This window comes from Vigna unguiculata, chromosome 10 (assembly GCF_037176805.1).
Source record: "Vigna unguiculata cultivar grain cowpea cultivar isolate G323 ecotype 2 chromosome 10, ASM3717680v1, whole genome shotgun sequence".
Lineage (NCBI taxonomy): Eukaryota > Viridiplantae > Streptophyta > Magnoliopsida > Fabales > Fabaceae > Vigna > Vigna unguiculata.
In genome coordinates this window covers 31,634,754-31,648,575 of record NC_140801.1, presented here as the reverse complement: position 1 = coordinate 31,648,575, position 13,822 = coordinate 31,634,754, and the positions used below count along the sequence as shown (strand labels likewise).

The 13,822-nt window shown below is 34.3% G+C and overlaps 1 protein-coding gene and 1 non-coding gene across 2 annotated transcripts; both read right to left on the bottom strand.

Moving 5' to 3' along the window:
- Positions 1-1,441: 1,441 nt before the first annotated feature.
- On the bottom strand, positions 1,442-5,029 carry LOC114165364 (protein NRT1/ PTR FAMILY 5.7-like). Its single transcript, XM_085668014.1, has one exon. The coding sequence runs from the start codon at positions 3,086-3,088 to the stop codon at positions 1,607-1,609; it is 1,482 nt and encodes a 493-aa protein (XP_085524140.1). The 5' UTR covers positions 3,089-5,029; the 3' UTR covers positions 1,442-1,606.
- A 7,892-nt stretch (positions 5,030-12,921) lies between these two features.
- On the bottom strand, positions 12,922-13,028 carry LOC114167983 (small nucleolar RNA R71). Its single transcript, XR_003600582.1, has one exon. It is a non-coding gene; the product is annotated as a small nucleolar RNA R71 (small nucleolar RNA).
- Between the last annotated feature and the right edge of the window lie 794 nt (positions 13,029-13,822).

The window sequence follows — 13,822 nt, the reverse complement described above, 5'->3', positions numbered from 1 at the left end:
CTTTTGAAAGTAAAAAAAAAAAATTAAAAATCATTTTCCACGTAAGGAAGTAAGGAAGTAGTAAAAAGGGGTAGTCATTCTATGATTTTCCAAATCTAAATCTTATTGGTTATTCTTTATTTTGTTTAAGACTTGGAAAGGTCTGTTACTCCTTTGTTGATGTTTGGAGCTTCTTTGCGTGAAGATCTTTCGTTTCTCAAGTAACATCGAACTGAATCTCTAAAGTGAAGGATATCTTCCATTTTATTGATTTGCATGTTGGATTTTGAGGTTTTTTTCCCAAACTGGTGCAATTTAATTATGTATTTCCCGAAATGGTGCAATTTTTTTTTAAATTCCAGCGAAGGGTAAGTCGTGCCAAGGTGGTGCGATTTCAGTATGAAAAAGTCGTGCCAAAATGAGGCGATATTAATTAAAATGAGTTGAAGTCGTGCCAACATGGAGAGATTTATGTGTTATGAAGAAGTCGTGCCATATTCAGACGACTTTAATTAACATTTTAAGCAAAGTCATGCCAATATGGGAAGACTTCAGTATTAAATTGTTAATGAATAAGTCGTCCCATATTGGAGAGACTTCAGTGTTGTATTGATAATGAAGAAGTCGTACCATATTGGGACGACTTTAGTTCGAATAAAAATTAAATATTTTTTAGTCATATTAATTAGTTAAAGATAATGATGATGTTGTTGTCTTTGGTTTATATTTCGTTATATCAACCAAAGATAATGATGATGACGATCCAGTTCAGAGCCCTCAATTAAGACCTAGACGACACAGAAGAAGACCTCCTTGTGGCACAAGCTCTCATAGATAACTTTCATGCCTTATTATAACAAACCAAAACATCATGAAATTTTTAATTACTTATATGCATTATTATTTAACTAATTAATATGACTAAAAAATATTTAATTTTTATTCGAACTAAAGTCGTCCCAATATGGTACGACTTCTTCATTATCAACACAGCACTGAAGTCTCTCCAATATGGGACGACTTATTCATTAACAATTTAATATTGAAGTCTTTCCATATTGGCACGACTTTGCTTAAAATGTTAATTAAAGTCGTCTGAAGATGGCACGACTTCTTCATAACACAGAAGTCTCTCCATGTTGGCACGACTTCAACTCATTTTAATTAATATCGTCTCATTTTGGCACGACTTCTTCATACTGAAATCGCACCACCTTGGCACGACTTACCCTTCGCTGGAATTTAAAAAAAAAATTGCACCATTTCGGAAAATACATAATTAAATTGCACCAGTTTGGGAAAAAAACCGGATTTTGATCATCCTTCTTCTCAAATTCAACTTAGAGGCTAACATGTTTTACACTGTATGTAATATTGTTAGACATCAAAATTTAATAATATTATTTATTTTATCAAAATCATAGGTATAATCATAAAAATTAGTTTATGTATATGGTGAATATCATAAAACATGGAAGTACAAGAATAATTACAATACAACAAGTGTTGCTACTGTTGTCTAAAGAGATTGCAACTTTTATTTTGGTCAAATAGTAAAGATTATTATGGTAAAACTTCAGTTATGGGAGGAGTAGAACCGGGTGCTGCACTAGTAGTGGATAATTTTTTAGTCTGTGTCAGTACTATGGTCTTTGGACTCTATCTCAATGGTACTTTCGGAAACGAAATCCGCATTTGCCCCCGTGAATTCTTCAACTTCTTGATCATCTTGGGGACATACTTCTTTGTACGCATATCTGAAGGAGTAGTAAAAAAAAACCAGAAGAAACGCAGCGTTCAATATTCCCAACATCAGATAGAACTTATCCAAACGACTTGAGTTCAAAGTATCACTGAACCAACTAGGGATACTCAAGACCAGTGGTATGATCATGAGTTTTCCACTACCGATCACCAATTCCTTGTATGAATCATCAAAACTCCACATTGATTTCGCCACGTTCCCATGGAACAAACTCGTGATTCCACCTTCAACAAGCCCGTTTGTGACTCCCAACACTGAAAATTGCGGAATCAATGCCACTGTGGAGTTTCTACCATCCTCATACTCCATCTGCTTGCTTATCTTCAACCTACCAACCTCAACTTGCCATGCTATGAGGCTACAAATTACTGCACAAACCATGCCAAAACCAATCCTTGCAATGGCTGCTTTCTTGTTGCACACGTTGTCGATACAACTGAATTTTGTGAAGTGTCGAAAGGCACGACCAATGAGAAACCAGATGAATCGTGACACATCACTCGTGGCCTCCATGATCAAAACGAGAATAGAGATATCATTGCCATTGGTTGTAATATTTGAGGTCATGTTGCTTGCTTGTGCAACAAAGAAAGTGCTCTCCGTGGCCACGAGTAAACTGTAGCCAAAGAATGCAAAGCACAGGTAAAACATGGGAACAAGGCTTTTCACATCCCTCACTTCCTCTACTGTGCAAAGCTTCTCATTCTTTTCTTGCAACTCCAGACTCACTGTGGAAGCTTCTGCTTCAAGTATAGCTGCTTTGTCCAACCACCTGAACAGACGTGGAACTCGTGGAAGTAACCTTACTCCTTCACCGTATTTATAAAAATGATCTCGCTTACTATCTTTCCAATAATAGCGACCAGGCGAGGTTGGATATTTTGCATGTCGTTTCCCTAAAGCTGCTTTCAAGATTCTGTAAATCTTGTGCAGATTGCTTTCAATGGGCAATTGTTCGTGGCTGTACCACGCCGAACCAGCGAGGAACAGCATGTAAGTCCCACACATGATAAGTGCCGTGAATTGGAACCAGTGCTCGTACGTTGTATCGATGCTGATGAAGGCCAAACAAATTGTTATGATATATCCAACAACAAACGGAGCGCACAACCAGCTTTTAATTAGCACTTTATCCGTGAAATCTTCCTCCTTTTGGTTTTCTGTGGTTCCACTACGTACTGCTTCACTCTCATGTCTGGCTTTAATTTTCTCCTCCAATTGGTATTCAAGAAAATTTTCTATAAGCTTTTGACCACTGCTTCCTAGTGCTAGGAAGAATATGGCTGCATAGACCGCACGGAATGTGGAAGGTTTGGTTGATGATGCAGATGTCCATAGTAGCATTAAACCCTGCAATAGAATGGATATATTTGGTCATAGTAAATTTTATTCTTGACTCTCTAAAACAAAATTAATGATTCCCTTTCTTAAAAGTAATTTGTTTTTTAATAATAAGTAGTTATTAATAAACTGTGATTCATTAATTATCTTTGAGCTGCACAAAAGCTTGATTCAAATTCAATAGACAGTCATCAGTACTATAATGCATATAATGCATATAAGCATATAACACTTGTAAAATGTAGCGTGGATTACTGAAAAAATTAATTTATATAGATAAAAATGAATGATGTTTCAAAGCATATAAAAACTAAAACCCAATTTGAAAAGGCTGAAAACAATAGCTTTTTTATTTTTAAAAAATGAAATAGAATAAAAGTGTGAGAATTAAATAAGAATTTAACTCTCGTTTACATATATATATCTAATTCACTACAATCATCCTTCAGTTATCAATTTTTATTTCTTTAGTAGTGTGATACGATAATTTAAGGATAAAATAAGAATTGGATCAAAATATTATTATCTATATAAATAAATTTACCTCTATTGAAGCTGCAGTGCAAATCGTTATCATAGTGTAATAACCGGTATATGCTTCTGAGATTAGAGAAACAATAACTACGAATAGCGATGATAGACCATCTTGAAGATTTGTAACAATGGCTGCTAATCGTTGATTCTCCTCCTCCATTGAATCGTTGAAGTAATCCATCAATATAGACACCACTGCGATTTCTACATATTTGTAGGTTACAACCAAAGCTGAAAACACAAGCATAAGAAAGCTAAGTTATATTTAGTTCCCATAAATAACATAATTAGTTCCATTCTTAATGATTACCGCTAACGAAAGGTAAGGTATTAAAGTTGACGAATAGATAGCGGAGTGAAGCTATTGTGAAGTGCCAGAATTTCTTCCAAACACCACTTGAATTGGTTTTTTCTGAACTGTTATTTTCTTGCAGCGCCATGATGAAGTTTGAGCGCAACAGCACAATCAATGACTGTGGCTTCAAAGTTGAAACAAGTTTCTTAAAGAGGTAATGTTTGGTGGGTCCAGACAGCAAACAAAGAAAAAGAAAAGGGAATGTTTTCCAACATTGAAGATAAGAATAAAAAATCAACGTTAAAAGAAGAAAATAAAAAAAATATATTATTCTAATCATATTTATTTCTCTACTTTTTTCTGAAAAGCAAAGAGAAAAGGATATAAACGAAATCAAAGGAAGCCGAGAAATATAATTATGTAGATGAAACTTTATTATAATTATTTTATCTATATATAGTTGGTATGATAACTTTTCTAATAGCCTTTAGTTTAGTTTATTCGTATTGACCTTTCAAAATAATATCTGTAGATGACAATATAAACATAAATCTTTTAATCTTTCTTATTAAGAGAAAGAGTTTGATACAAACATTGATAAATTTTTGTGATTGAAAGTTAAAGGTTGTGATAAACGCAAATGAGTATCTGATGGATCTATTATATAACTAAGAAAATAATTTACTAGGGAATATGTCCAATTACCCCTATCATTAGAGTTGTCCTTAAACTCGGTTTTAGTCATTTTCGATTTTACTTTTTCGTTAATGAACATCTTCTTATTGCAACACTTGTCCGTTGTCTTAGTTTTTTTGGTTATTTTCAGTTTTGTTGTTTCTTTTGGAAATGTCATTCTTTATTGGTTTTTAGTCTTTGCGTAACCCTTTAGATCTTAGTATACGTTGTCTTTTATTATGGCGCGAACATTGTAGTTGAAACACGTGATGAAGGTTTATTGATTTCAAATGTTTACCCATTTCAGAGAATCATTTTCCAAGCTCTCTCCAACAAATCCTTTTTCTTTCTCTTATTGTCTCAAACCCTACGGAGCATAAATTGGGTTACAATTTGTAATGGTTGTCTTTCTTCGTTTAATTTCTACTGAGCTTTGATCAGGTAAGATTTTAGTCATAATGTTTGATTGGAGTGCTTGATTACTATGTTCTATCATTTTCTGTTTTAAATGTTGGATTGTCGTTGTTTTCTTAAAGTTGTCTCCAAGAAATATGTTTGCGTTCTCTGCTGGTGGAGCTCCAAAGACACATGTAGAAGTCCACAGTGCAGCGAAAATTGGATGAGTGAGTGGAGGCACTTGCAAGTTATGGTAGGTGAAGAAGGTGATAGGATTTCCTAGCCAATGCTAGCCTAAGGAAGGTGGCTAGAGATAGAGAGAGGAAATCTCTAGAAAGAGTATGACTCTCAAAGGAAATAGAGGGAGGAGTGATCTCAACTCAATTAACATCTATTGCATAAAATTCAAGAGTGAGTACAATGCTGAAAAATTAAGGCTTTTATACTCAAGCCATTACACATAAGGAATCTCGGCCCTTGGACGAGAAGGAGAAAGCATTTTGGCCTTTGATGCTAGCTTGGAGAAGAAAGCTTGATCTTGACCATTGGATGATGTCTTGGAAAAGGAGGAAGCATTCCTAATCCTTGGATACTTTGGTACTAATATTTGAGGTTTGTATTTTGATTAACTAGGGTACTATGATTAGAGGTTAATATTTTGGTTCACCTTTGATGATGTAAAGTTTTAGGATTAAGGTTTTTTGGAATGCTTCATATGTATGATATTTCATCACCATCTTACACCTTGGTTTGTTGTTCTATTGTGATGTTCCTATTTAATGCATATTTCTTAAAACGGTTTTTATGTACAGTTTGTGAACTTTGGTTATTAGTTTAATTATTATTACCATATTTTTATTCATTTTTAATGGAAGGTTTCATTTGTTAGTTCTAAAAATTGTACCAAATGGTAAAGAGAATAGATATGATTAATGATATTAACGGTAAGAGGGAGACCTCCAAGCTTGCAGTTAGAATAATTGTTCTATGTTTTTTCCCAAAATCGTGATTCTAATATGCATATGATTATTGGTGCAATCTGGCTTGAGAATGGCGTTTGAATAGAGTTGGTAGACATTTGGTAATCTTTTCGTCAACCATATTATAATATACACACAATTATAATGGAGAGTATGGTGGAGAAGAATGTACACGAGAAATTATATGGGTTCATCTTCACTTAAGGTTAAGTCCAAACTCTTAAGCCACTTTGTTAGCACTCCATTTTTCATGTTTCTTTCTTTCTAACAATTCTTTTTTAGTTTAAATAAATATTTTTTTATGTTTAATTATGTAGTTTTTGTTGTTTATCTAGGAAAATAGAGTTTTCTTAAAATTATGGTAAAAAGGTGGTTTTTAGTAGACTTTTGTTGCAAATAAATTTTGTTCTTTTTAGAACTTTTTTTTAATAAAGGAGCTTTGCATGGAAACCCTTTAATTGTGCTGAATTGGATTTCACCCCTTGATTTAACTTTCCTTTTTATATTGTAGAAAGACCCTTGCACCACAACGTTGAATCAAAGATGTTGGACTTGAATAAGTGGAATTGTGTTGTGGAAAGGGCCAGCACTAGATCAGTTGGGCCTGAAGATGTTGTGCGAGAGAGCAGCCATCGCTTCAGTAAGTGTTGACCAAGTCCTTCTCTGTAGCACACTGTTTAATTAAATAATGAATCCTTGCTACCAATGTTGAATCATGAGAGAGAAATGTACCAGGAAGAGAAGCTCCAGCCCTTGATGAAACAATCCCAGCAGCGCGAATGGTTGATCCAAAAACCTGATGCACGTGAACAATTTTGATCCAAGAGGGGGTGGCCATGAACCAAGAACTTTATGTGTAACACCTCAAATTTAGAATGTCACGAGAAGCTATTATTATTATTTTTATTTAAAAGTGAAATAATTATATCACAAAAAGGCATTTAAAAACACATTATAATTTAAATATAAATAGGCAGTCCAAAACTTCCATTGATAATAGTAATATTAAAAAAAACAAATTTCCCATTAAATAATAGAAAACAAAAGAAATTTTCATAATCTTCACTGTTTGATTGAAATCAACTAAAGAAATAATAAACCCCTGAGTCTATTCCATTCTCTCCGTAATCTACTTCATGTCAGAAACATCTGCATTACCATCTGCTCTCGTATAATACACACGTTATACGATCATCGCACATGCAACAAACACACAAACAAACAAATAGGGGCAAGCTAACATAAACAATGATGTTCATAAAAGACATTCGTAAATAAAACCTCTTCCATAATACTCAACGTCACATTTAAGTAACACTTAATCATTATGATCACAATCCATCCTTGGTTTGAACACACAAATCCCAAATCCAAACAATCATACTAAACCAAACATAGCATCACATTCATCTAGAATCTTCATTAAATTCCACCAAGAGCTTCCAAGCAAGGCAAAGCGCTCTCAACATGCAACACATGAAAATTTCATATTGCCAACAAAGTACTCACCATCACCTCATGAATGGTAAATAAAATTCCATAGCATAAACTCATCAACTTTTCAAATAATACATTCATACAACGAATCCAACGAGTGACATTCATTCAAACACAGTATAACATCACACACAAGTAATTATCCTCAAACCACCACTTAAACTACATAACCATGCAACCCATACAAACCAAGAAAAATCACCAATCACATAACCCATTTATTCACGACACTCTCCCACCGTGAATCACAACCTTGCACACCTTCATGCCTCAACATCCTCACTTACATCTCTCTCTCTTGGAAAATAACTAATTCTTATAATTTTTATCCAGTCCAACTTAACAACACATTTTGCAAACGATTTGGGATTTTAGAAATAAAACTCCAGCTTGTGTAAAACTCCAAAAATTATGTATTTATATTCAAATTAAAGATGATTGAATCAATAATCAAATGCAACAATAACCAACTTAATTGATTAACTATAGAGAAAGTTATGCACCAAACATGCAACAAAGGTCAATGTTGTCAACAACCAAACTACAAGAACCTTGCGATAGAAACTACTCTCACTACAGAGCTTCGATTCATGATCCGACGGGTCAAAGTCAAGAACTATGTGTTAAGGATAAACTGTTAAAATTTCAGCTCGATCGAACGGTTAAAGAAATAGGAACCTTCATTTTACGAAAAATGTGCAGTGTAGGAAAATGGGTAGCGCCACACCATATGCTTCTTTGTTGTGAGATTTTGACTTGTTTCACTGCACAATTTGGTATCTTACACTTTTATCTTCTCAAACTTATTTCAAAGTGGTTTATAGATGATACCAAACTGAACAATTGCAACAATTAATATCTCTCATTCCAATTGCATTTTAAACTACCTAAAATTCTCTAACCCATATATACCCAAACATGAAATTCATCCCCATTCAATGCAATCATCAATCAAACATGCTCAACACATTCCATAACGAAAATAAATACACTCTATTTATGAAAAAAAAGGAGTTCTAGCTTCCCTTACACATGCATGCTTTTCTCGTTTCATCTATCAAACAAATAACATGAAAAACAAGAGAAGAAAGTCAGGTTGGCTTCCCCTACTTGGATTACTTCTTTTCCCTCTCTAGTAGCCTTCAACTCTTAATTTCTCTACTCTTGTTTCTCTCCCTCTCCTCTTTCTAAAACCCTAACTTTTAACCTATATACCCCTCTCACTCCAAATCTTTTATGTTAATATCCTTTGCTTTAAATTTAATTTTTCTTGGCTATTATCATATTTTTTTAAAATCACAATTCCAAAAGATAAAAAGAAAAAAAATAAAATAAAAGATTGAAGTATGGTGCAGCGTGAAATAAGAACATTGCACCATTGCATCATTGTAAATGAGGAGAGAGAAACTTGATTGGAAAAGTTTCGCGGGTCCCCCACTTTAAATGAGTAAACAAAAAAATGATTTTAAACCAACATAACCAAAACTAGGCCAGCCAACATCGAACAAACATCCTTGCACACATACCAGATACCATAAGCATTAAGCTGTACCCTTATTTATGATTCCATGCGCGCTTATTATGTTATAAACACTCATTTTTAAGAAATCATAATTAGATTAAAATTTAAAATAAAAAAATAATAACTTACCTCACTTAAATAATTATTATAAATACAACAATAACTTAAATCACTTAAATAATTATTATAATAATTATTTTATATTTCATAAATTAATAACCTAATTAAATTAAATAAATTAACAATCTTTATGAAGTCATTAATTTTTCCATGTGTTTTCCTTTAGTCTAATTTTTCCCGGGTCTTACATAATGCATGAGAGAATCCGATGGGTGGTGATTCGAGAGGGACGAACAAGGAAGATCAAGGGCATCGAAAAGGGGTTCGAGGATCGCGACTCTGGTTCGGGGCAAAAAGGAATCAGGTTAGGTTATTTTTTTCGCAGTTTCTGATTTTGTTTTCAGGGGATTTTTAAGAGAAAATTAGGTTTTGGTTGAGGGGGGGCCCTTATTGCGCGAAAGTGAAAAATGTTGTGAGAACTAGGGTTCTCGTGTTTCGGTTTTGGTGAGCGAGGGAGAAAGAGTGAATTGTAAGGGGTTCCACTTCTTGGATGAGCACAAAGTGGCCTTTAGAGATTGGGGTTTTCCCTAATGTGTTAGGTAACTCTACTTAGTTCACCCACTTAGAAATAGAAAGCAGGATTGGACCATGAGACCTTCCTTTCACCATTTGAGTTCCTAGCACTTACTTGAACTTGTTTAGTTTGTCTCTGATTTTCAATGAAATACAGTACTTTAGTTTTCATTCTGCTTTATTCAGTTTACGATTTTGCGCTCATTTAATTTTTCTTGCAACTCTATGTTTTCCAGCCTTTAATTTCTCATTGCTTTAAGTTTCCTTTATTGGCTTCTGTTATCATTCTGTTTGCCTTTAAGTTTTTGCACTAATTTACTTTTCCTATCTGTATTTTTAAGTTTTCTATAGTAGATAGTTTGGATTCTTGCTTAACATTTCATCTCCATGCATTTTAGAAAATTCATCCATGATTTAATTTTCTCCCTTTGTTTTCTTTTATTTTAATTTCAACGAGATTTAATTATGCAAGCGAGACTTGGCATGTACCATTTCCTTGGATTTGATACCCAGGGTTTCCCTATACTTCAATTGGGGGATTTTGGTTTTTGTTACTCTAAGCATGACTTAAAAAATTGAGTTAACAAAATGGTGTCATTGTTAAGGAAATAGTGATTTAAGTTTTAGCTTGGATAGTTTAGGCTTGCATTGGTATGTATAGTTGTTTGCTTTCTTCTATTTATTTTTCTATCTATTGAGTACCTTAAATGTTTTCACTTGGTTTCACTTCTTTTTTGCAATATCACATTTTTGTTGGATATAACCCCTCGTTTGAGAATTTGGTTAAGATAGTAGGGCTTTGCAATGGAAATATCAAGAAGATAGCTAGGTAACTATGACATGTGCTGCCAACTTCCTTGCATTCAAATGCAGCAATTTCATGGGACACCAAGCTTTGAGTTGAAGCCCAAATTAGTAAAGTTGCTCCTAAAGTACCATGGGCTGGCTCATGAAGATCCTTATAAGCACATCAAAGAGTTCAACTAGGTATGTTCCTCCATGAAGCTTGCTAGAGTTCCAAAGGAAGTAGTGATGATGAGGGCCTTCCCAATGTCCTTACAAGGTGGAGGAAGAGGCTGGTTTATCTAGTAGCAGTACCTATTTGGTGGTTGGCATGAAATGCAGCAAAGGTTCCTAAACAAGTTTTTCCCAGCCACAAAACAACCTCTATAAGGAAGGAAATTAGTGCATTAGACAATTGCAAGGAGAGACTTTAAGAGAGTATTGGATAGATTCAACACGTGCTCCTCATGCCTACATCATCAAATCAGTGAGCACCTTTTGATTCTTTATTTTTGTGATGGATTGAGCATGATGGACAAAATGAGGTTGGATGCAACTAGTTGTGGTTCTATTATGGACAAGACAATTTCTACAACAAGGTTAGTAATAGCTAAATTGAGTAGGTGATAAGTGCAAAAAATCAGTAATTTTCATATGAAATGTTGGCACTTTTGTTTGTAATTTGTGTTTATATCATATTGATTCTCCCTAAATCTAGGAAAAATGAGCTTCAATCACATGCTTCCAAGTTTTTACTTAAAGAAATCATTTTATCCCTATTTTGTGTATTTTTCAGGTAAATTAAAGTAGAGGAGGAAAGAACTTAAGAAGAACAAAAGAGAAATCAAGAAACAGAGAAGAAATGGAAGAATTTGTGCAACAAGTCGCTCAAATCAAAGGAGTCTTGCTCAAGCCAAAACATTCTCGCTCAAGCCAAAGTCAAATCGCCTAAGTAAGACACTTGTCGCCATTCTCGCTCAAGCAATCCTGCTCTTGCTTAAACGAGAGTTCGTGAAGAAGCCCAGGTATTTTGCAATTCTCGCCCAAGCGAGAATATGGTCGCACAAGCGAGACCCTTTCTTGAGCATGAAGTACTCTATCTCGCCCAAGCGAGATTTAGCTAGCCTAAGCGAGACCTCGTGCAATATATATAGTCTGGAAGTTCATAAAGGAAACCAGCAGGGAGAAAAACTGGAAAAACGGATCTGGAGAGTTGGACCACGAAGTAGAGCACATAGTTCCTCATTTTCTTCTTCTTCTTCTTTAGCTCTTCGAATTTTGATGGCTAATCTCTTTCCTTGGGATTGAATGTAATACACTCAAACTTTGATGTAATTTGGTGATATTTATATATAGCATTTATGTTTCTACTCAATATTGGTATTATTGTTCTGTTCTTAATGCTTGGTTCTCTCTAATCAATAGATGTCCTGATTTTGCTTTTTAGATTTGACTGGAAAGTATTTCTGGATATCTGATTTGAACAATGATACTTGATATATTGTGATGCTTAGAATAAATCTCAATATATCAATTGCTTATAACACTTGACCATAATGCTGGATAGTTTGCTGAATATGTGAGGAATCAATTTTATACGCGAGGGATCAGTATAAATGATTTTTGGGTGTTGCATCAATATTGGTATTTTCAAATGTTTTGTATTATATACTACCAGATTACAAACAAGGGGGATAGATGAAATTCAATCCCAGTTTCTTATACTGAATTTTTCTAAACTTTTACGCTTTTACTGTATTAATTTTATGCAATAGTCAATGATAAATCAAATTAAAATCTTTGTGTATATGCTGATTGAGATAATTATTTACACTTTTACTTAAAATCATTAAACTACTGCTAATTTTTGGTACTCTTGCTAGGAGATCAACAAGTATTTTTGGCGCCGTTGTCGGGGAACGATGTTCTTTTGAATTCTTAGTTATCTCATCCAGCTTTGTACTAATCCTGGCTTGAGCTATTTTAATTTATGTTCTTATGAGGTCAGGTTCCTAAAGATCAATTAGCATTTAAGCCGGATATAGAAAGATAACTAGAAGGAACAAAGGTAAAAGCAAAAAACAAAAGCAAGGAAAAACAAAGGAAGAATCTTCCAGTACTCTTACCACACATCAAGAAGCAAAAAATATGGAGAATCAAGGACCAGCTCCCCCTAGAAAGACACGTGGAGACTATGCTATGCAACAAGGGCCAAGATATTTTTCTAGCATAGCAATACATTGGAGATGAAGCCAGCTTTCCTCAGTTAATCATTTCTCATCAATTCACTAGAATGGATAATGAAGATCCATATACTCATCTCTCTACGTTCTATGAATTGATATTAACCATGGGTTTTCAAGAAGGAGATCTTAAGCATGTATACATGTGTTTGTTTCCTTTTTCATTAGCAGGCAAAGCAAAGGAATGGCTTAAGTCACATTCAAATCATAGTTTGAACAACTGGAAGGATGTAGAGGAGAAATTCTTGAACAGATTCTTTCCACCATCTCGCTACATCAAAGAAAAAGCTGATATTTCCACATTTAGGCAAGGACCAGATGAGACATTCTGTGAAGCTTGGGAGCAGTTCAATTCTTTATTGAGGAAATGCCCAAATCACGGATTTGAAGATATTACTCAACTGAATATATTCTGCAACGGTCTAAGGCCTAATACTAAAATGATATTAGATGCAGCAGCTAGTGGAACAATGATGAGTGTAGATGCAGAACAAGCAACAAGAATCATTGAGGCATTAGCATCCACAAATCATCGAGCTCAACATAAAAGGCAAAGTGTTCAGAGGAAAGGAGTGCTTGATCTTAGTACTATAGATGCAATCTTAGTTTAGAATAAAATTTTGACTAAACAGATTGAAGCACTGATGAAGCAAATGTCTAAATTACCTGAGCAGTTGCAATTTGTGCAATCTTCTCCCAATCAACAACCCATGAGGTGTGACTTTTGTGGGGTGATCATCCAAATGGTCATTGTTCTTATCAAAGTAACTCACAAGCAGAAGTTCAGTATGTGAGTAATCAAGGAAGACCAGGTAATTTCTCCAACAGTAATAAATTTTCACAAGGGTGGAGAAATAATCAAAATCAGAATTTTGGATGGAAATCAGATTCTGGTCCTTCAAACAGACAACCTCCTTATCAATAGCAACAATAACATTATCCTTCTATGCATGATAGAACAACCAAATTGGAGGATACTCTAGAAAAATTTATGCAAGCTTCTTTGACCAATCAAAAAAATATAGAAACTTCAATAAGAAATCTTGAAATACAGGTTGGACAGTTGGCTAAACAATTATCATATCAGCAAGCAGGTCAATTTTCAGCCAACACTTAGACTAATTCGAAGGAGCATTGTAATTCAATTACTACCAAGAGTGGTAAAATTTTGGGAAAAGG